The following is a 25431-nucleotide window of genomic DNA, read 5'->3' on the forward strand; positions in this document are numbered from 1 at the left end:
CCAAGAAATATTCAGCATTCAAAGAAACATTATTCAAGAGAGGATAAGGTACCTTTAGGTATTTTATTCTGTATGCGCATGTGCATAAAAAACACATCAACGGGATGCGAACCATCTCTGCCATAGAATCTCTCTTTGAGTATTGAAATTCTATGTTTTCCCTAATAACTTTTTGCATACTTCCTTCATTCCTATCCTTAAGTTAGTATTACAGCAGTTCCCATAGGTTGGCAGGAACAATAGCTCTGATACCAATGTAAGATACGTAGGATTTCTAGTTCAAATTTAAATCAGATCTTGATAACAACTTATGAAAATTAAGACTGATAACAGAAATCAGAATTTTGAACCTTCATTCCATAAGACAAGCATAAAATAAATACCACTTGCACGCCTCAAGAAATAAGAGAATTATGGCTCCAAAGACTTCGTTTTGTCTGCAATTTAATATCGTCAGAGTTAGCTCAGAACATGGTCAAGAATGTGTGATCTGCTTAGGGCTCTAAGGGGAGATATAGAATGAATGACAGATAATTTTTGATCTGCAACAATTTTGAAGAGAGCTGCAAATAGTCGCCTGAATGAGTAAACTCTACAAAGTATGAATTGAGCCACATAGCCTTCAATAAGATCTCTTAGTTCTCTGTCCTTTTGTACCATGATCTGACTTAGTTCAACTCCAGTGATGGTATGACCAATGTTTCTCCACGAAGAACCCAAGTTAGATCGCCCAACACCTTGCTGACAAAAGGGAAGTCCAAATCTATAGAGAATTGAGGAGATTTGTAATCACGCCTAGGCAAGTTAAAGCAATCACACCTAGATGAGTTTAATCTCGGATTTCCTTTTCCTTGAATTCGCCAGATGCATGTAATTCACAGACCTGCAATGGAGTGAGCAGAGAGTAGAACAGAAGGAAGAGAATGCGAGAAGAGTTAAGGAGGGTTAGGGGTTTCGTCCCAACCTCCTTGCACGGACAACAGGGTTTTCGTCCTGGTGTAGTGTCACTAGGCATTCGTCCCAAAAATTCTTTCATACCCCCAAGAGTGCGATTGCACTGGCCTTTATACCTCATAGGGCGCCAAGAAACCAACTTGCAGGCAGGTCGGCCTAGAAACATATTATTTGTTCGTGCCAAAACCCAAATAGATTGACCCAAAAACATATTATTTATTGATGCCGAAACCTATATATAGAGAGAGAGAAAGTAGTGTCCCACTCATTCAAATTTCGAATTAGGGACAAATGGGGACAGGCCACGAACACAAGGCTTTATGACTTGACATGTTGTAACATCCGACATTCATTTCTTTCAATCTATCCAGCTTCTCCAAACGCTGTAATCCTGGCAACTCCTCGCTTATAACTTCTCAAATGATCTGCAATATTGGATTTCTTGTATTCTGGAAACCGTGGGCAATTGAAGATTTCAATGTTATTCAGGAGAGTCAGGTCTATAAAAGTTAAGAGCTCATCCAACTCCCAATACTCATATATAGGCAGTTTACGAAGGTTTACCACACCTCCAATACATCTAATGTTCTTCATCACTTCATAGTCCGATAATAATGGGTAGTTAATTGATGTAGACAAGCTTCTGATTTCCATCAATTGGGTATTCCCAGAAATAGTCGGATCCTTAAGGTTGAGACAACAATCTTAAGATATCCATATTTTGGACAAACCTGTCTCAGATAAGTCTAGAAATTCTACTTTGTGAAGTGCAAAATCCCCTGTTCCAAAAGGCAACTCTCTAACCCCTGAACAATGAATTTCTAAAACCCCAAATGCTATGAGGTATATACATTCTAATTTCTCGCAGTTAGAAATAGTGAAAGATTTCAAGCAGGACCAGTTTCCAAGAGAAGCTGGCAAGCTTGTCAACAGCGGTCAATCAATAGAAAGATAGGTTAAGCAGGACAAATTTCCAAGAGAAATTGGCAAGCTTGTCAACAGCGAGCTCTTAATAAAAAGATGGGTTAAGGAGGGCAAGTTTTCAAGAGAAGTTGGCAAGCTTGTCTGGTGAGGGAGCACTCGGGTGCATTCGCAATCAGCACCAACAAAAAAAAAAAAAAAATTTGGTTTCTGGTTTTGGCTTTGTTTGCTTTGCATCTCACTAGTTAAAAAATAACCTTTTCTCTTTGGTAGCTTGGAACAGGGCACACAAATTGCTCAGTGACGTAGTCATGAAAAGCACATGATGGCTGTGGAAACCAGTGTGGATATCCATCAGAGTTTTAAAGATATTAAATTTTGCCAGATGTTGAAGCTTCAATTACCCTGGTAAACATGTATGCAAATGTGTAAGCACAGACAGGGTCTGCGAATTGTCTGACAAAATACCTCAAAGAGACATTGTCTCTTGATCTAAAATGATTGCAGTATATACACAAATTGGATTTGACGACAAGGCTTTAAACACTTCCAAGCAAATGCACTCGACAGACATAACTCAACATTCCACAAATATCCACCCAACCCGTGTAGAAATGGGAGCATCGAAACAGCACATGGACATCAAAAAAATAAATAAAATTTGATTTGTAATTGCGATTGCCCAGGTAGACGTATTTGCAAAACGTGGCAAGAAATGTGTATATCAATTTAATAGGACACATATATACAAATTAGATTTGCCAAAGAGGCTCTGGACAGGCGAAAAGCCAAATTTCCTTGGTGCTTGGCAGAAGTTGAAACCAAACTGCACTTAGTTATTCGATTCAGCTTCCATGCTGTGGGATGAAAGGCCATTGGAATTCAGAACATGAAGAGGCATCTAATTGTAGAAGATGAAATATAAGGGGGAATCGGTCCATTAAGTGTGGTAGCTGCGACAAACCGAGGGGCTGCACAGGTTGAAGAGAAGAATAGAGCTGCGACCAACGAGAAATCGGCCCATTATAGTGTGAGTGTGGGTAAAGTGTAGCTGCACATAGAGAGAGAGGAGAGTTGTTTTGAATGTGCAGAGAGAGAAAGTGGGGAAGGCCAATGAAAGGCCATACTGTAAATAATGCGTATCTTGTTTTGTTGTGAATGAAACTTTAATTTCATAGTTGCAATCTAAATTTGAAAGCAGAGAATCTCTGCAGTTAGTTTTGCATCTGGGTTTGTTGTTGCAGGTAGGAGAATTTCTTTCTCTCTTGCATCATTGCCAATAGGTTGCTACCAGTTAATAGGTTTTTTAACTTGGGAAGTAGGCCGATGTCATTAGGCAAATACCTTAAACACCTGATTTGTAATTTGAGAAAGCAACTTGTCTAATTCCTTCCAAGAATGGAGGTATACATTTTCCAGCATGTTTGACCTAAGCTTTTTGAACTTCACCCAAAATAATAAATTCAGGTATTCCAAATGTATCAGATGCTTAAAAGAAACTGGCAGTATTTTTAACTATCCAAAACAAGAAAACTTTAACTTCAAGTGTTCCAGATATTGAAGATCACAATACTCTTCTGGCAGACTGCTACAGTAAAAGCCATTGCAAAATATTAATCTTTTCAAATTGCTTCCTGCTTGAAGTAATTTTCAGCTCTATTAACTTAAAAGGAGGTTGCAGGCAACATATTGTTTTCTTTTATTATAAGAATTAAACATTCAATTTAGAAATGTTCTCTAAAAGCTAACACAAAGCAAGATACTTACGTCCACATTGTCTCCCCACAGTTCTTCTGTGTCTCCAAAATAATTCTGTAATACTGTCAAACTTGTGAATGGATTCTGGAACTCATTAAGGAAGAATTCTATGGGGAAACTCTTCCAACGAAGCCACACAAGGTCTTCTGATAGTGAGGTAATTCCTTTTGTGAGTTCATTTCCACTAACAAGAATATCTGAGCTGAGGAAGATTGAAGCCGTTTAAACACTCTCTTTGAGATTTCCACGAACGTCTTCAAAATTTTTTCAAAACTGGAAGCATCAGAAGTTATCCCCCTAGGCGGTGTGCTTTCCTGTATATAAAAATAACAATATAAAAATGTTGAAAATAAACTTGAAGTCATTTATAAAAGGCTCCTAGACAGACCTACTATGTTTCCTACATCCATTGATATTAAATCTGCAGCCAATGCGATAAAGGTGTCTTCTATCAGGACAATTAATCATTTGCATCTTTTATCTTATATCTATTAAGCTCACCTCAGAATGGTTGTGAATGTTGACAATCTGGTTTGGAGACCAATAATGACATGGCGACTATGTAGTTGCAATCTCTCTCCCCATATCACGAAGATGATTGTGCAACCATATTTTCACCATGTGCTCGTACTCGTCATAGATCAGCTCCACAAGACACTTATCCACAAGCGTTTCCAAACCATGCAGCCCTCTCCAGCTGGATCCATCCCATACTGCTATGGCCACACATATTCAAAAGTGTTTTCAAACCATGCAATGACTTCTAAAGTAAACTTAATAACTAGTTTTTTTAATCGGTAGCTTAATAACTAGTTATTATTAATAGTTAAAGTTTATAATATAATTATGAAAATATGATATATAATGTATGTATATCAAATATATAAAGTATATATTAAATGAATTTCAAAATAGCATGTTTATGTGTTATTAGATAAGCATGTATTTAAATGATTTAATATATTAAGATAATTTGTTGAAATTCAGTTGGTCACAAAGATAATTTATTACAATTTCGTTCACCTTTAGTAGAGTGAGGCTTAGAATCTAGACTGGAATCATATGAATGGTACAATAAACTTTGTTACTATGTGCATAAGAATATGAATAAATACTAAATCGTTACATTAAATTTATTAGTTACACGTAAGAAAGTACTTGGTATCTTGATCGTTTGGCTGGTCAAAAGCACAACTTGTAGTGCCACTTTGAGAGGACATGTGATTTGATGATCCCTATCCACCTAAACACACGTATTTACAATTATATACTAGAAAAATGTCTATAAATAAAATTAAGTTGTTTGAAATAGACTTTCAATTATATATACAGAACCTTATTATTCCTCTGTAGTTAGATTATGATGACCATGGTAAACTAAATACCTGGAAGATGACATATATGCCTCAACAACATCAGTGTTAGTGTAGCAGCATCGACATACACACCTACACCAACTTGATCCAATAAGTACCAGTTAATTATTCCAGGAGTGCAAATATTTTGTAGAAGGCCTCAACAACTTTTGCTTCTTCGCCTGCCAGTACAATTGCCCTGCTATCAGAAGAACATAGATACTGTTGAGATCTCGATTGGAAATAGCTAGCGACCTCATCATCTGGAGCTTGCCTGAACACCGCTATATGTATGTATTTCCTTTTCTCAGAATAACTTTCATCTTCAATATAATCCCGCTCCATATAACACAAGAAATTCGGAGAGTAAAATAATTCCTTGTTGGGATCAAACACCTCCTTCCGTTGCTTTACACTCAGCTCGGGAAACTCCAAATAGTCTTGGACAAAACCAAACACCCTCCCTTCTAACTCTATCCGGCATGGACATTCCTGCAAAAAAGTGTTTGTTGGAGAACGATATGCACTGTAGACATGAAAAGTTCATTATAATAACAATTTGGGAAGTGTAGTCACATTCAATTACCTTAATAGACCGAACAGAAGGCTTTAAGGCTGACATGTTGTGACATTTTATACTCAATTCTTTCAATCTATCTATCTTCTCCAAACTCTGTATTCCTGGCAACTTCCAACTGGTTTCTATTTCTAACTTCTCCAATGATGTGCAATGTTTCAAACCTTCTACTCTGGAAACTTTGAGGCACTTGATCATTGTAAATTCATTCAGGAGAGTCAGAAGTGTAAAATTTGGGAGCTCATCTAACTCCCCACAGGCAGATATATAAAGTTGACGAAGGTTTACCACACCTCCAATACACCTAGTGTTCTTCAGCACTTCACAGTCCAACAATAATAGGTAGTTAATTGATTTCGGCAAGCTTTTGATTTCCATCAATTGGGTATTCCCAGATATAGGCAGATCCTTAAGGTTGGGACAACGATCTTGAGATATGGATATTTCGGACAAACCTGTCTCAGACAAGTCTATAAATTCCAGTTTGTGAAGTGCAAAATCCCCTGCTCCAAAAGGCAACTCTCTGACCCCTGCATATCTTATGTTTACTTACCGTAGAAGTTGAAGGCGGCAGAGGCTGTGAGGTATATGTTCTAATTTCTCGCAACTAACAATATTGAAAAATGTCAAGCAAGACAAGTTTGAAAGAGAATGTGGCAAGCTTGTCAACAGCGGGCAACTAATGAAAATATATGTCAAGCAGGAGAGGTTTCCAAGAGAAGTTGGCAAGCTTGTCAACAGGCTGCTACTAATTGATAGGCTATTCAACTTGCGGAGTAGACCGATGTCATTTGGCAAATACCTTGAGCTGGTTTTATCTGTATTGAGTGTTTTCAAAGACACCTGATTTGTAATTTGTGAAGGCAACTCTTGTACTTCCTCGCAAGAATAGAGGTCTAAAATTTCCAGCTTTGTTATGTTTTCCAGCATGTCTGACCTAAGCTTGAGCTTCTTGCAAAATGATAAACCCAGAAATTCCAAATGTATCAGATGCTTAAAAGAAACTGGCAGTTCCTTCAACTCTGCGCAATAATTCAACTTTATGTAACGCAGATTTGTCAGCTCTCCAAAGCGAACCGGTAGTGAAGATAGGTGATCAAAAAAATCTAATTCCAGGTGCTCCAGAGATTGGAGATCACAAAGCTCTTCTGGCAGACTTCTGAAATGAAAGCTTTCAAACTGGCCATTGCGGAATGTTATTTTTTTAAAATGCTTAAGACGCCCTATTGAAGGGGGAAACTTTTGCAGCCTACTGCTTGAAGTAGTTTTCAGCTCTATCAACTTTAACGGAGGCTGCAGGCAATTTTTTTATATTTTTAATTATAAAGCCTGGAACATTAAATTTAGAATTCTTATTTTAAGATAAGTACAAAGCAATCTACTTACCTCCACCCTAGCTCCCCACAGCTCTACTAACTCTGTGGAAGAAATCTGTAATACAGTTAAACTTGTCAATGGAAGCCATGAAGGAAGACTCCTGTGAGGAAAACTTTTCCAACGAAGCCACAGGAGGTCTTCTGATGATGAGAGAATTCCTTTTGTAAGTTCATTTCCACTAACAAGAAGAATCTCTGAGTTAAGGGAAAATCCAAGCTGTTTAAACCCTCTCCTCGAGGTTCCCACGGACGTCTTCAAAACAATTTGGGAATTCAAAGTTTCGGAACTTATACCCCTGACCGGTGTTCTTTCCTGAATGGAAAAACTAACAATGTAAGTTTCTTACATCCATTTGATACTAAAATACTAAACTTGATCCTTAAATCAATTATTAATTATTTGCATCTCACCTTGAAAAATGTCTTAATCTGCTGCGGAGACCAATAACGATATTGTAGAATTTTGAACCTGACCTATCCTCTTTGAACCAACTGATTAGCAAACAATAATAGCAAAAAGAAGAAAACACCAATATCTTTATTGAAGCTTAATTAAAAAATTACATAGAGGCTGTATATATAAAGAATTTGAGTCTAGAAGAATAAATAGTAACTGTAGTTCTAAATATATTCCTAGCTTTGCATGGAAAGCTACTAAGGCTCTCAAAGTAAAAAAAACAAACTACTCCCTAAATTAAGAATACAATAAGTGCATGTACAACGTGCTTTATTTACTAAAAACAAACTCATGCAAAAAGCAAAACTAAAAATAGTCCTAAGGATTCATGCATGCTGGAGTACATGCTTTATTTGCATGAATAAACAAAAAAAACTATTAACTAAAAATAGCTTATGCATGGTGATGAATGGATAGCTTCATGTCCAAACTGGACTTGCATGGAGCTGCATGCTAGACCAGCATCACTTATCAACATACTTCCCCTTGATGCTAAGAGGGCTGACAATCTTATCTCGTAGTGCTATAAATTGAGCTTTCGCAATCGCTTTGGTGAATATATCTGCTAGCTGATCTTGGGTGTTGATGTGCTTCAATTCGACATCCTTCTTTTGCACCAAATCTCGTATGAAGTGATATTTCAAATCAAAATGCTTAGTTCTGTTGTGATGAACCGGATTCTTAGTTAACTTGATGGCACTCACATTGTCACAATAAATTACTGTAGGCTGAATTTGTTTTTCTCCAATTTCTTCCAAAACTTTTCTGAGCCAAAGGGCTTGTGTACCTACTAAGGTAATTGCAACATACTCTGCTTCTGTAGATGAGAGGGCAACAATACTTTGCTTTTTCGAGCTCCAGGTAATCAAACCAGAACCAAAGGAAAAACAATTTCCAGATGTAGATTTATGGCCATCCATACTACCTCCCTAATCTGAATCACTAAAGCCTACAAGATTGAACTTTTTAGAAGAGTAGTAATGAATACCAAAACTTCAATTCCCTTTCACATACCTCAAAATCCTCTTGGTTGCCTTCATATGTATTTCAGATGGATTTGTCATATACCTTGAAACAAGTGAAACTGAATAGGCAATATCAGGCCTCGTGTGGATTAGAAACATCAAGCTCTCCACAATACTTCTGTAAGTTGTCTCATCAACTAAATCAACACCATCATCTCTACATAACAAATCTCCATGAGCACTTGGAGTGGAGGCAGGGTTACAATCAGCCATATTAAATTTCTTCAGCATATCATGTGCATACTTTGTTTGACAAATGAAAATCTCATCCTTACTTTGATAAACCTCCATTCCTAGAAAATATTTCATTAGATCAAGATCTTTCATTATAGCAGCTTTGAATTCATCTTTCATCTTAGAACTACTACCCATATACAAAAGATCATCAACATACAAACTTATGATGCGAATATCAGTACCTTCTTGTTTGTAGTAAAGGGTAGGATCACTCTTACTTCTCTGGAAGCCATTCTCCTGAAAATATCCATCAATCCTGGCATACCACGCTCTTGGTGCTTGCTTGAGGCCATACAAAGCCTTCTTCAACTTGTAGACATAATTATCTTTTCCTTCCACTTCAAAACCTTGTGGCTGCTCTACATATACTTCCTCTTCTAAGTACCCATTCAAGAAGGCACTTTTCACGTCCATATGATGTATGCTCCACTTCTTCTGAGCTGCTAATGAAATCAGCATTCTTATGGTCTCTTGTCTTGCTACTGGTGCAAATGTCTCTTCATACTCAATTCCATACTTTTGTGTGAAGCCTTTAGCAACTAATCTTGCCTTGTGTCTTTCAACACTCCCATCACTGTTAAACTTGGTCTTGTAGACCCATTTGGTGCCAATCCTTTTTTTGTCATGTGGAAGTTCTGTTAACTCCCAAGTGTCATTCTTGTGAATGAAATCCATCTCTTTTTCCATGGCTTTCACTCAAACCTCATTAGTACATGCATCTTCAAAACATGATGGTTCAAAATCAGCCTTGGCTAATGAAGCAAAATTCACTGTTTCACCTACTGGGTTTTCTTCATGTACTTGATTTCCACTCCTCTGGTAGATATCACTCAATCTCCTTACTTTCCTTGTAGAACTTGGAGAAGAAGCTGGACTTCAACTTGGTACTAAAGAACTTGATGAAGGATTGCTTGGTGGAGTTAAACCACTGGATATAGAAACATTAGTTGGCTGCTCATGATCAATATCAACAATTATATCATCATTCAAAATAGATTTTTGCTTCTCAACATGGCCTTTTTTATGACCATAAACTCCCCCTTCATCAAAAATCACATCTCTTGAGACAATAAGCTTGTTAGTGAGGGGATCATACAATCTATAAGCCTTGCTTTTCTCACTATACCCAATAAAAATACATGACTCACTCTTTGCATCTAACTTCTGTCTATTCTGATCAAGTGCATGCACATAAGCCAAACAACCAAAAACTTTGAAATGATTAACATTAGGCATTTTACCATACCAAGCTTCATAAGGAGTCATCTTTTCTAGTGCATTGGTGGGGCTACGGTTGAGGATGTACACCGCTGTAGCAACTCCATCTCCCCAATAAGAATTGCTCAATCCCTTGGTTTGTAACATGCACCTTGCCATTTCAACCACAGTATGATTCTTCCTTTTAGCTACTCCATTTTGTTGAGGTGTGTACGCAGTAGTAAGTTGCCTCTTGATGCCATTAAAATCACAATAACTTTGGAAAGCCTTTGAGAAAAACTCTCCTCCATGATCAGTCCTTAAACATTTGATCTTGCACCCTTTCTCATTTTCCACAAGGGCTTTAAACTTCTTGAATGTATCCAAGGCTTCATCTTTGGCCTTCAAAAAATATACCCAACAATTTCATGAGTAATCATCAATAAAAGTAATGAAATATGATGACTTACCCAAACTCTTAGTCTGCATAGGACCACATATATCCGAATGAACAAGCTGAAGTGGGTGATGAGCCCTCCATGCTTTGCCCTTTGGAAACTTTTCTCTTGCATGCTTTCCTTTAGCACAACCTTCACAAACCTCCTTGTGTTCCTCAACCTTGGGCAAACCAGAAACTAATGCATGTGAGGTTAGAAACTTCAAACTATGAAAATTTAAATGCCCATACCTGAGATGCCATAACCAACTTGAATCCTCATAAGCCATATTTGCCAAACTATTGTTATGTTCACCAAACCTCAAGGGGAACATCCTATTTCTTGTCATAGGAACAATAGTGATCACCCTATTATCCTTATTCTTATCATAGATAGTACAAGTCTTATTCTCAAAGGCTACTTTATAATTTTTCTCACATAGTTGCCCAACACTTAACAAATTGTGCTTCAATTGTGGAGTATAATAAATATCATGAATACTCTTTATACCTTCTTTTGTTTGGACCTCCATAGCTCCTTTGGCAGAAACCTCCAATGATTTATCATCACCAAGCTAGATCTTGGATTTGAAACTTCCATCCTTTGTTGAGAACAACTTCTCATTCCCTGTCATATGGTTAGAGCATCCAGAATCTAGGTAACAAACATCTTTACTAGTATTTTCACCCTTGGCATAAGATAAAAATAAGTGATCAGGAGGATTGTCACTACTTTCTTGAGCATAGTTAGCACTTTTACCTTCTTTCAATCTACATTCTCTTTCAAAGTGGCCATGCCTGTTACAATGGTAACATGGAACATTTCTCTTATCAAATCTGCCTCTACCTCTTCCTCTGAAACCACCACTTCCTCTTGAGCCACCTCTTCCTCTACCTCTTGAAGAATTTTGGCTTTGCCCTTTACCTTGGCCTTGATTGATTTTGGCACTACTACTGCTTGTATCTTCATCTTTTGTGATTAGCAATTTAGAGGAAAACGCTTTCTCTACACCTTCAAAAGAATCTTTCAATCTTTCTTCATGAGACATCAGGGATCCAACCAGTTGATCAAACTGTAGTTTTGTCAAATCCTTGCTTTCTTCTATGATGATTGCTACATGATTCCATCTGGGTGTCAAAGATCTCAACACCTTTTTAATCAAAACTTCATTGCTTACAATTTCTCCAAGTGTAGCCATTTTATTGACTACATCTTTGACTCTGACACAATAATCACTTATACTTTCAACTTCTTGCATCTTCAAATTCTCGAACTCTTGCTTCAATGTCTGAAGCTTGACCACTTTAACTTGATCACTACCCTGGTAAGCTTCTTGTAGAGTCTTTCAGGCATCTTTGGCAATTGTTGCTCCTGATATTCTTGGAAATAAGCTCTTATCAAGAGCTATCTGAATGTGAAACAAAGCTTGAGCATTCTTTTTCCTTGCTTCCTTTCTTGCTGTTCTTTCATTGGCTGTAAGGGCATTCCAATCAGTTGGCTCTTCATAACCTGATTCAATAATCTCCCACAAATCTTTTCCAATCAAAAAGGTTAGCATCTTAATGCACCAATAATCATAATCATTCCCATCAAATTCTGGAACGGGCATATGGTTAGAATTCGACATGATTAACTTTGGCGAAATTCCAATAATAAAAATTTAACCCAAAACAATTTTACCTGCTCTGATACCACTTGTAGAATTTTGAACCTGACCTATCCTCTCTGAACCAACTGATTAGCAAACAATAATAGCAAAAAGAAGAAAACACCAATATCTTTATTGAAGCTTAATTAAAAAATTACATAGAGGCTATATATATAAAGAATTTGCAGTCTAGAAGAATAAATAATAATTGTAGTTCTAAATATATTCCTAGCTTTGCATGGAAAGCTACTAAGGCTCTCAAACTAAAAAAAGAAAACTACTCCCTAAATTAAGAATTCAATAAGTGCATGTACAACATGCTTTATTTACTAAAAACAAACTCATGCAAAAAGCAAAACTAAAAATAGTCCTAAGGATTCATGCATGCTGGAGTACATGCTTTATTTGCATGAATAAACAAAAAAAACTATTAACTAAAAATAGCTTATGCATGGTGATGAATGGATAGCTTCATGTCCAAACTGGACTTGCATGGAGCTGCATGCTAGAGCAGCATCACTTATCAATAGATATGGCCAGTGTGTAGTTGCAATATCTCTCCCCATATCATGAAGATGATTGTGCATCCATATTGTCTCTCTGTGCTTGTCGTCATCGTAGACCAGCTCCACAAGACACTTATTCACAAGTGATTCCAAACCATGCACACCAGTCCAACCAGATCCATCCCAAACTGCAATGGCCACACTTTTCTCTTCTCCAATAAGAAAACAAGCCGCATCTAGGAACATCTCTTGCTCTTCCTTGTCCAATGCATCGAAGCTTAGTTATACCCTTTTTATGATATCAGGAGGCAATATTCTTAATATTTTATTTAGATAAGATTGCCAGAAATCTTTAGATTTTCTTCCATGTAACCGTCCACCTAGAACCTTAAGAGACAGGGCAATCCATTGCAAGCTTTTAAGAAACCTTCAGCTAAAATTTCATATCCAGAGAGTGGAAAGGGTTGCATGAATGCGTGCTTACAAAAAATCTCGATTGCTTGCAAGTCATTCAATCCAGGCATTTTATATATGGAATAGATATCCCATGAGGTAAGGACTCTTGAATCCCTAGTTGTGACAATCACAAGACTATTAGATCGAAGGTTGTTGAGATTTGGTAGTAGAGCATCTAGTTGGTCTATGTGATCTACATCATCTAAAATAATGAAAGCACGAACATATCTCAAAGAATTTGACAAAATTCTTTTCCCATCCTCTACATTGTCGAATGTCGAATAAGAGACACCAAGGTCCTGGAGAAGTTTTATCTGCTTCTTGTGCAAATCTTTTTGGGCTGCTGACTGGACATAAAAAATAAAGTTGCTTCTTTCAAAAAATGAGCATTTCCTATTGAATAAATCTTTCGCCAATGTGGTTTTTCCACTTCCTCCCATGCCCACTATCCCTTCAATTTTTACATTGGGGTAGTTTTGCGCGGATTGGACTGCATTTCTCTCAAAGTTTATTACAGTCTCATCCATTCCAACGGGATATTTGGCTACCTCTAGTGGAACTCTTTTCATTGATCTCACTATACAATCCACGACATTCTTCAACAGCCTCCCTTCATTCCTAAACATTTGCAAAAGAAAAATAAATGCCCAAAGAGAATAAACGTTGCTTACTGAACTATATTAATGATTCAAGGAATAGTAGGATGTCTTGCGACATAAGATTCGATTAGAGAGGAAATAGAGTACTTTATACTTACACGCTATCATCATTAATCAAATATCCCGAGAGAAATGAAACGTCTTGCAGCGCTTTCATCCACTCTTGAAGCTTATGTGGCGTGTATCTACCCTTCTTTTTGAAGGAAACAGGGGAGGAAATAGACACAGATCAGAACACAAAAACAGAGTAAGGAGAAAGGAGAAAACAGAGCAGCAGACAAAGAAGACAAAATTTTATCTATCAAAACATATTTTCATTCTTCCTTCCATCTCACAAAATGATTACAAAATGCCTCTTTTAATGGAGGTCTTAGATGTTTCTAGAATGGGCAGTAGGTAGTTGGAAACTTCCAGAATTTTGCATATAAAATAATGTTTTAACACTATAGAAGGTACGGTAGACAGGTTGGAGTAGATGTTGAAAACAAATACAAACCCTGCCATTAATTTTGTAAACACTTGTGCATACAGAGCATGTGGATGGGGTAGGTGAGATTATACTCCAACACTTTTCATTCTTGGAGAATGCATCTACATAGCTTCCTTTCCCTTGAGCAATCCATCTGAGGTCAAGGGATCAACATGATAGAAAATGGGAATAATTTTTGTGCCAGTTTTGAGCATGAAAGAAATCTCAACCAAACACCAGGGGGATTAGGCATAGTTAGGAGAAAAAATGGCTATATGAAGGGATGCACGACTTATTGTTGCTTGTATCTTCATTGGAATGACATCGCCGGCCTCAAGCACTTCTATATCGAGAAACGCCTGCAATCCTAAGAGATGAAGAGTGTAGACACCTAAAAATGTCTCATTGATCATGTATTAATTATTCTTCTAATTGATTAAATAATTCTTTAATTTTTCAATTAAGTTAAGTTATCTTATTCTTCTAATTTCGTATTCCCTCATCATCTTAGTAATCATTTTATTTCTTATTATTTCATCATTTAATCATTTTAACCATTTTCTAATATTAATTAAATATTTATTATTTAATTAATTTTGATTAAATCCCCAATCTAAATAATCATTATTATTTAAATAAATAAATTCTATTATCAATATCTATCTCTAATCATCTAATCATTCAACCCTTTTCTAAATATTAATTATTTAATTAATTATGATTTAATCCTTTAATTTAATAATCTTAATTATTTAATTAAAATTTTATTTCTACATAATTAAATGGTTTCTTTAAATTATTTAATTAACTAATTAATTCTTCTAGTTCTTCAAATACTAATTAATTCTTCTAATTTCTTCTGAATTCAAATACATGTGCATGATTTCAAAAACCAAATTGAAAATCAAAGTCAAGTTCTAAATATAGTCAAATACTAAATTGAATTTAAAATAAATTCAATTATTTGAAAAAATCTCATGCAAAACTTAAATTGAAAATCTAAGTTAAAGTGCAAGCACATGCTAAATTAATTAATTAAATCATTTATCTCTCCAATCTTTATTTCCATCTTTTAGTTAGCTTTTTCTAAATGAAGCTTTCTTTGTCATCTTCTTAATTTCCTCCAATCATTTTTTTTCTTCCTTCAGTTAGCTTTTTCTCAATCAGTTGACTCAATTAATCTATTCAATCTATTGTGTTTCACCTCTAAATCAACAATTCAACTATCAATCAGCATGTGAGCTCACCTGAGTTCCATCTCTTGATCAATATGTTCCACCTTTCAATCAATCTTCTCCAAAAATCTATAAATTGAGCATTCAATCTCCATTTTCAACAATCATGAACTTTGAATCTTTGTGTCATTTGCAGGTTGCTAGTGCAATATCTAAGAGCCATCATACCATAGAGAAGAGAAGAGCAATGGAAGCTATATGCAATCATGGAATAGGGAGTTTTTGATTGATTTGATTTATAATTCCTATTTCTTTCTATTGTGTTATTTCATTGTATGTTTGTTAGAATTCTTTGATTAGATAGGGATTCATGATTTCCCTTTGTTTCTAATTGAATTTAAAGATGAATTTTGCAGGTCGTAGGGATTTTTTCATTTTTTGCAGGTTTTTTACGGATTTCAAGAATAGATCTTTCATCACGCAATCACACTTACATCATTATGCAATCACATAGACAGTGTCACACATCCTACCTGACAGGGTCACGCATTCTACCTGATAGGGTCACGCAATCGCCTTTTACAGATCACACATTCACCAACAAAATTGTTGTTTTGATATTTTTATTATTATTTCCTTTCTGTTCTCCGATCTGTGTATTTTTGCATGAAATCAAGTAGATGTGGAAACAGACTATTTTTATTGCATGTTTTTATCATAACAGTTTATGGCACATAAGGTACAATTTAGGATTTCAGGTTGCATAAGGACTAAGGAGCAAAGAAGACAGGACAAACGCCATGAAAGGATTCTCAAAGCGAAAAGATAAATACAAGATTGGGAAGATCAATCAGCCTTCGACAGATACAACAGCTTAGTTCTCTCCTATCAAGTTACATATGATTTAATTAACATTGAATGGATGATGAGAGATCTAGCTAGGGCCTCACAATTGGTTTTGTAGGTTTGTGATCAAGTTTAGTTTCAATTTTTATTTTTTTTGTGTTATCTTCTTGTGTGTCATGTAATCATTTTGTTATCGTTACGCAATTGACCCGTTATAATCATGCAATCGGCTTGTCATCATCACACATTCGATTCGACAGAATTACGCAATTGGGTAGGTATAATCACGCATTCGCTTCTATCAATTTTTTATTCTCTATTTTTTTTATTGATTTGATTTTACTGCTAGTCATCTATTTGCAGCTTGTGGCGAATTTACATAAGAAATCGGATTGGTATTAGATCAATTGCACTCATAATTTCATACTTCATCTTTTGTTGCTTAAAATCAACAATGGTTAAAATGGACATGCATGCACAATCTCACACTTCATCTTTTGGTGCTTAAAATTAACAATGGTTAAAATTGACATGCATATATAACACTTCAATTTAGGCTTAAAATCAACAAATGGTTAAAATTGACATGCATGCCTTCACATTTCAATTTGGTGTTTAAAATGGACATGCACATGCATATTTAACACCTCAATTTGGGCTTTAAAATGAATGTGAATCGGGCTACATTAGATTAAATCATAATTGATTTTCTTAAGGGAAATAATCTTTTATCGTGTATGGAGTGGACCCACTGTTGCATTAACTATGTTTCCACCTACCTTTGGGGTCTTGGGAGAAAGGAAGAAGGTGACAACGACGCTCAATTTTATTTTATTCCACATAGAGAGGGGTATGTTTGACTGGGGATTTCATCACCCCACATAGGTGCTTCGAATTGGGATGTTGTGGGGATATCATCTCTCCCAGTGTACTCTCAAGCGGGTTTTTCGAGCCGCTACATAAATATACTAGTCAGGCGGCTAGAGTGTTGAGTGAATTTGACATATGTGGGGGCCTTCCCTGCACTGATAAGCTCAACTAAAGTCTTAAGTGGCTTGCTCTGAGAATCCGTCATTGGATTGGGACCCCTTAAAATTTTACAATAAGAATCAACTTAGTAGCCCAAAATCACTTAAGTGGCTTGCTCTGAGAATCCATCATTGGATTGGGACCCCTTAAAATTTTACAATAAGAATCAACTTAGTAGCCCAAAATCTTACATTTAGTGATTTTGGGAGTGTGGATTGTACCCCATAGATACCCCTCATGTACCTTACATTATGAGACATAAATCCCTCAGTGATAAGATCTTTAGATCTTCGGGGTAAGAGAGTCTGGCTTGCCCGAGAAGTGTGTATCGTGGAGTGGAGCCAATGCTGTCAGACTCTCTATCTATTCGTCTTGTTTCAGGTATTATGTTGTGGGGGCCTCATTGAATGGCGTTCACTTTCCAGCCTAAGATTTTTTTCTGTGTCTTTTTATGTATCATTGTATCAGAGCAGTATTGAGTCAGTTCTTTAGGCTATTTCAAGACCTATCCTGTGTATCTCTGAATTCTCTGAGATTGTTTGATAAACCAATTCAGTTAGCTATATCTACCTCCAAACAATTGTTCTCAGACTCAGAAAACCACAAAACTTGTCTTACACACAGAATTACTAAAAACGAAGTCCATTTTGAAACATTAGATAGTCCAGTAAAATCAAAATTTTACACACTTGTGACCTTAGGAAGTCCTTGCATAGTCCTCATTTACGTCTTTACTATTGTCCTTAGTCCTTGCATAGTCCTCATTTATGTCCTTACTATTGTCTTTATTCCTTGCATAGTCCTCATTTACATCCTTATTATCATCCTTATTCCTTTCATAGTCCTCATTTATGTCTTTACTATTGCCCTTAGTTCTTGCATAGTCCTCATTTACGTCCTTATTTCATCCTTAGTCCTTGCATAGTCCTCATTTGCATCCTTAGTCCTTGCATAATCTCCATTTTATGTCCTCATTATAGGTGTCTCCATCTAGACTTCATATACACCAGTCTTAGTCTGTCGTTATTAGCAAATCATTCTACAGAGCTATAGCATGCACCTTAATGGGTCTACTAGGTGATGGTTTGCTCCCTTTTGTGTAGCCTAATCTAGTGCCGAATGACGGTCAACGAGAAATCATTGAAGGTCTAGCTAACTTAGCCTAGGACTCAAGATGAAGCGCACCTCAGTATATAGGAGTTGAGTATGAGATAAATATAGAGTATAAAATTGCCCATAGGATTAATAGAGAGATTGAGACAGAAAATCTAAGACAAAAACTGGAAAAACTTACATTACAAAAATCTAGAAATACTCAATAGGTCTCATGTCAAAATCCCCAATAGAAATTCTAGTCTAGTTTTTCATACCTCATACCTACGTCTAGAGTCTAGCATTAGTCACCGTCTTGCATAAAACCACCCTCATATAGTAGTCTTAAATGCCCATCACAAGCTCACAAGAGGCAAAAGGTATAATGGACCCAAACAATGACTTATCAGTAAATCCAACTTGGAATATGGACATGCCAACTAGTCAACAATCAGGTTCTTAGGCAATATCTACCATGAATGAATTACAATAACATTTAACACAAGAAGAGATTGAATCAACTCAATAAGAGCCACATGTCCTTATGATTTTAGATGCGCTCATACATAGTGATAGGGACTAATATCTCTTGTTGTTATTACAAAACGGGGCAAGGTTGCCTAAAGAATTTCATGTCACAAAAATCTTACCACCAGGAAATACTCCAGGTCAAGATAGTCGTCAAATACCGCATATAACATAAATGCAAACAACGACCCCCAGTTTTCCTCGGAGTGTACCTATGGAAACAAATGTTAGTTCAAACACGAACTCTCAGTCAAGTGCATCATCTTCAACAATAAATGTTAGCACACCTACGCAAACCATACTGATGATATCGAGTGTATAAGCACATATTCAAAAATAGATTCCTCATACAACAAGTGCAATCCAACCTCCGGTTTCCTATTCTATAGGATCAACCTATAGTCCTCAAAATGCAAATCTAGGTCTTACCAATATAACAAGTACAACTCAGCCAAATATGGGTTCACATATCACTTATTTCACGGTAACAAGTAAAACATACAACACACAAAATTATAATCATGGTACCTTCCAACAACCCCTAGTTATGCAACCATGAATCCTTTTGTGGGGAATACATAGACACAAGGTGTACCTTTGACCCAAATAGATATTCTGACACAACAATTATAGAATTTGCAACAACAAGTTACAGCCATGCAGACTGGTAATGACAAAAAGAGCTACACAATGCAGGACTTACGTCCTTATCCATTTGATCACACATTATACATGCTGCCTTTCCAACTGCATTTTGAAACACCCAAATTTGATAGATATCAAGGGAAAGGTGATCCTAGAGATCACATCGAAGAGTTTTTTATGGCATGTATAGAGGTTGCAATAGAAGACACTTACCTAATGAGGTTGTTTCCTAAAAGTTTGGGAGGCCCAGCCTTAGAGTGGTTTTCACATTTGCCACCAACCATCACATCATGGGGAGAATTAGCTGAACACTTTATTGCAAACTTTTTGCTTAACATCGAAACCCCAATTACTTTGATGGACTTGTGTGCCACGAAACAATACAAGAATGAAACATTTGCATCCTTCATACAATGATGGAGGGCTCTCTATAGGAGGTGTAAGACTATTATTCCAAAAACAGAGCAAGTGGATATGTTCACAAAAAACTTGATGCCAAAAATTAAATATCCGATACAAATGCAATGTTTAACCACATTCAAACAAATCATAGAAAAATCTCTAAAATGTGAGAAGGGACTAGTGGAACAAGGTCTTAATAAGTATGGCAACACCAACAACAATGACAAATCCAAGTTTTGGTTGAAAAATAGAAATATGACCAATGATGGTGTTGTAGACGCTAGATTAGTCAATAGAACTCAACTGGTGTTATCTTTAGGCACGAGTCAATCATCAAATCCACATATAGAGAATAACCCTTCTTCAAAAAATGTAAATGCTACACAAAACATGAACACAAGATACCCTAAGGTAAATGCTCCAAGAAGGAATTATACACCTCTAGGAGAACCTATTGAGTCAACACTCAAAAAGTTAATACAGACAAACATGATCACTTTACCAGAAATTAGAGTATATGAACCATGTCCTTTCAAACCTACATGGTGGTATGATAATGATTTCTATGATTATCATCGGACTAAAGGTCATAAAACAGAAAGTTGCTATAAATTGAAAAACTTGGTCCAAGACATGATAGACCAAGGCAACATCACAGTCGATACCGATAAAACCTCAGCAAACACAAATCACACAATCTTTAAGGATCCATTTGTTAAGCATGACAAAGGGAAGGCTACTACATCTGAAACTCAAGATAATACAACTAACTACACAAAGGTTTGATATGATTACACTATTCATGCCATTAGCTCAGGAGATGTGGTAATCAATGATTCACAAGAAACACTTGATCAAGATGAGCAATATCTAGATACTCAAACAAATGATAACCAAATTTGCATGTTGTCAGAGGCACCAAAATATGATGATGATAGAAATATTTGTCTCAGAGATTGGGGGTATGATGAACCATCTCATTTCAGATAGTTTGAAGATGAACTCATAGAACACATCATGGATGTCAAACATACACGTGGGGACTATGAACAGGGATTTAACATAAACCTTGATAACACAACATATGATACCGACAATACCTGTAAGTCATCTGATACAATGGCTACACTCACAATAACTCCTAGAGACAAAGACTATGCAGTAGTCACTCACAGATCAAAGGTAACTTTACAAGGAGTACCACCAAATCTACCACCAACAGTAGGAACTTACAATATTGTGGAGCAACTCAAGAAAACCCCGACACAAATATCATTATTTGAACTGCTATGTATTTCACCCACTCATAGAGCTATTATGGAAAAAGTACTTCAAGATTCAGTAGTGGACAAAGATATAGATGAAAATGCCTTCCAGTCCATCGTAGGAAATTTGACAGAATAAGACATTCCTAGTATAGATGAAGGTACCCATATTGCATTCACAAAACAAGACATTCCTAGTGATAGACTGCTCCATAATGACTCGCTACATCTAGAAGCTTACATACATAAGAGAAGAAGCAGAAGAGTACTCATAGAAGGGGAGCCGGTCTCAACATTTGTACTTTAAAACTGGTTAAGGTGCTAGGATATTCTGAACTTCACATTGATTCATCCAAGAGAATAAATATCAAGGCATACAATGATGAAGAACTTCCCTCAAAAGGCATTGTAACATTACTTGTACAAGTAGGACCTATAACAACAGAGGTCACTTTTCAAGTCTTGGACAGAGAACTAGGATATAACATGTTATTGGGCCGCCCATGGATCCACACCATGCAAGCAATACCATCCGAATTTCATTAATGTATCAAATTCCCATATAATGGTATTGAAATCACCATAAAGGGTGATCCAAATCCCTTCCAACATTGTAATTACTTGAAAGAACGTGTGGATAATCAGGTACATATTAATCAAGAAGCACCTCTCACTACATAACTGGATGCATTAACAATCACATAAACAAAGAAGAATATGCCTACAACATCTTCTTTATAGATAAAAGATATTGGTTGTGGAGAGTACTCCATTGCAAATGCTTCAAGTGGGAAACAATTGTCTTTATCTCCTAAGTCTTTTGGGAAGCCCAAAAATTCAGTACAAAGACAAGACAAAGGCCAAGAAATTTTTAGATACACAGACTCGTGCTATTTCATTAGATGGGGTGACTTACAAGAAGAATCCCTAAAGATGTCAACCATTGGATATATAGAGAAGAGGATCATATGACAATACCCAGAATACCCATAGATCAATATGGCAATGGATTGAAAATGCTCCAAAGACATGGATATGATGGTACCACAGGCCAGGGGTTATAGAAACAAGGAAGTCTAGAACCCATTGTTCCTAATGACAATCCAGGGAATCAAGGATTGGGGTATAAGCATGTACCACATATCACAGAAGCAAGACAATGTACCCTTGATACACTAAATAGACCAATGAAACCATCACACTACATACCAAAAAGAGATTTTTCCACACGTGTGCTTCCCTCTTCATCTCAAACAAGTAATCAAGTACCCACATTGCCTAGCGTAGAATCAGATGGAGAAGACATGAGACAACTCCTGCAAGAACCCAACACTGAGTCACAAAATGATGTAGTTGTTGACACAACAATACAAGCTTATGTTGCAACAAACATAGGTTTTCCACTAGCAGATGAATCTAATCCATGGTTATTATCAATACTTCTTCCACAGGAAACGACTCAAGCTCAACCCAACAAATCAGATGAAGAAATATTGCAAAGGCTTATACCAAGCTTAAGAAGGGTAACTACTATCTAGAGAAGACCAATCAATCTACAACAGAATCAATGACAGGAACAAGAAGAGATAAGTGGTAATAGCTCAGATGATGAAACATACATTGAAAGTGAGACAAACTCTCACGACTATGAGTTCTTATCACTCCATAATTCGAGCCCACAAACAAGTGTCATACTACGGTATCAAATAAAGCCTATACAAGATGAAAATACACCAAGTCATTCAAACAATCAAGTCTTCATGTTATCAGAATCTATTATAGAAGTGAGTAATGACTTACCCCTTGTACATTCACACTTGATTGATTGGGGGCAAGAAGGAAAACCAACTCTGGATTGGTTTGAAAATGATGAAGCGATTGCAGAATTCCTTGGAGTCAGAGAGGGACTTCCGCAAGGTGACCACAAAGAAGGGTTTGTTGTAGACCTGGATAGAACAACATGCTTTGGAGAGGAAAGTACCTCTACAATAGAAGATATAGATAAAACCACCCATAATGGCAAGTGCGAGTTGGGTAACCTTCCTATTGAAAGAGAAAGTTCAACATTGCCTATAGAAGAAACCGAAGAGGTAAACATAGCAGAAGGAGAGGTTGTACATAACATCCACCTGGCAAAATCACTAAACAAAGAAGAAAAAGATAGAGTCATTTATTTTTTAAAGCAATGAACTATCAAATTTGCTTGGTTCTATGTAGATATGCAAGGCTTAGACCCTGAATTAGTGTTGCATCATTTACCTTTGATACCAGGAGTTAAACCTTACAAGCAAAAATTAAGAAAAATGCATCCAAGTATTGCATTACTGGTTAAAATAGAACTCCAAAAGTTGTTGGATGTAGGTTTCATTTGACCTATCGACTATGTAGAATGGATATCCAACCTGGTACCTATGACTAAGCCCACATGAGGCATAAGAATCTGTACTGATTTCTGGGATCTAAATAAAGCTTGTCCTAAGGATGACTTCCCGCTACCCAACATCGATATGATAGTTTATCTAACAGCTGGAAATGAAATGCTATCATTAATGGATAAATTTTTAGGATACAACCAAATAAAAAATGCACTAGAAGATCAACATAAAATAGCCTTTACTTGCCCATGGGGGACATACTGCTGGAATGTGATGCCATTTGGTCTCAAAAATGCCAGAGCAACATACCAAAGAGCCATGGCAACACTATTTCATGACATGATCCACAACATAATGGAAGATTATGTGGATGACTTATTGGCTAAATCATAGACAAGAAAAGGTCACCTTACAGTCCTTGCACATATATTTGATTGGTTGGAGCAATATAATGTCAGACTAAACCCGAAAAAGTGTGTGTTTGGTGTAACAATAGGTAAACTGTTAGGGGTTATTGTGTCCAACAGAGGAATTGAAGTAGTGTAGCGTCCTAAAATTATGACACTTGCAATTTCAACTGCATTTCGGTCTTCACGATGGTGACGCAACACGCAACCTGAATGGAGACCCTGAAACTTGCTCACGACACTAAAAACTGCATTTTTCAAGCACCCTGGCCTGAACCTCCTTGCACCCTGCTGTCCCGGGAGGTGGGACCAGAGCGCCCAGCGCCCTGGTCCCTCAGGACTAGGGCACCCAGCGCCCTGGTCCCCAGGACCATGGCGCCCAACGCCCTGGTCCCTGGGTCCTATTTTGGGCCCGGTCTCCTAAGGAGATTGCGGGTCTTTTTGTTTGCAATTTGGAAATTACATTTCCTGGTTGGCCTAAGGTCGGGAAAATCAGTCTTGTAACCCTAATTGACAAGTATATAAACTACATTTTCCTCTCTCATTTGGATATACACACATAAGATGATATGACATGGAAACTATACTCAAGCATTCAAGCATTCAAGCAATTGATCATTTCAAGTCTCCATTCAAGGCTAAGTGTTGCATTCAAGTCAAGGATACAACCATTGAAGAGGAGATCACTTACTACATGCTACATACTACAACAATACAACATACAACAACATCTAAACCTTCGCACATAAGGATACAAACATCCTTAGAACAAGGTATTAGTACTTGTTTTACATTATAGTCATTTACATTTACAGCACTTGCTCATTTCTTGGTTAATTCCAAAACCGGGGTTTGACCTAAAGGCAAAACCGGGGTTTGACCTAAAGGCAAACCCCTAATCCCTAACCCCCCAATCGTCTTCACTTTTTTGTGTGTAGGTTGCAGGTACACGACTGAAATTGAAGATCTGGAATCCTTGTGCAGAGACGAACAGATCCCCCTTCGTTTCGCGGATTTTTCGGAGGACCGTGGCGCCGGGCGCCATCGTCCTGACAACTTTTGCTCAAATTTATAGGACAACGCCGTATCAACATTTTACTACTAATTCCAGGTCCATAGCTTCATCCTATATCCCTAACTCAGTTTATAAGGGAATCTTTATGACTTTCTATGCATTCCTAGCTTAATTCCCCTAATTCAATATTCTTTACAAAAGAGGGTAGCCTTGCTTTCCTAACCCTTGAATCTCATTTAGCATCCAATCTTGCATTGTGTGGGATTGGATCTTGTGAGTTTCAACCCCTCTTTTGAATGTAAAGTCTCTCCCTTAAGTGAAAACCATCGAATCCTCGCGAACCTCCCTTCTCTCTCCTCGGAGTTGGAAGAGGGGAGAACAACCAGGGTTCGATTGCGATTTTTCCGCTTTACATTTTGGTGAACCCGACGTGAACATCCTTTCTGATTTTTCATGCTTAGATCTGAAAATTGATTCCTTGATTACATTTCCATGTTTGATCTTTTGCAAAATTTTAGAGGTGATTGCATAAAAACCCTAAATTTTCTTTTTGAACATTGAACTTGCGAAATGTTTAATTATTAATGTTTGTTTCAGATCTGCCTTTCTATTACAAATTA

General features: G+C 36.8%; 1 protein-coding gene across 1 annotated transcript; it reads right to left on the minus strand.

Moving 5' to 3' along the window:
* Window positions 1-5114: 5114 nt before the first annotated feature.
* LOC131045426 (disease resistance protein RUN1-like) lies at window positions 5115-13431 on the minus strand. The gene is made up of 6 exons (XM_059208298.1): window positions 12836-13431; window positions 12566-12725; window positions 6952-7254; window positions 6368-6858; window positions 5575-6088; window positions 5115-5480 (listed from the first exon to the last, which is right to left on the minus strand). Exons 1-6 carry the CDS (start codon window positions 13429-13431, stop codon window positions 5115-5117), a joined length of 2430 nt encoding a protein of 809 aa, XP_059064281.1.
* Between the last annotated feature and the right edge of the window lie 12000 nt (window positions 13432-25431).

The sequence above is a fragment of the Cryptomeria japonica genome, chromosome 7 (assembly GCF_030272615.1).
Source record: "Cryptomeria japonica chromosome 7, Sugi_1.0, whole genome shotgun sequence".
Classification (NCBI taxonomy): Eukaryota; Viridiplantae; Streptophyta; class Pinopsida; order Cupressales; family Cupressaceae; genus Cryptomeria; species Cryptomeria japonica.

Coding starts and splice junctions, on each gene's coding strand:
- LOC131045426 (XM_059208298.1), bottom strand. CDS start 13,431: ATGGATGAGACTGTAATAAACTTTGAGAGAAATGCAGTCCAATCCGCG. Junction 12,726..12,835: donor GGATTGCCCTGTCTCTTAAG/GTTCTAGGTGGA, acceptor GGTATAACTAAG/CTTCGATGCATTGGACAAGG. Junction 5,481..5,574: donor CTTCTGTTCGGTCTATTAAG/GTAATTGAATGT, acceptor ACTTTTTTGCAG/GAATGTCCATGCCGGATAGA.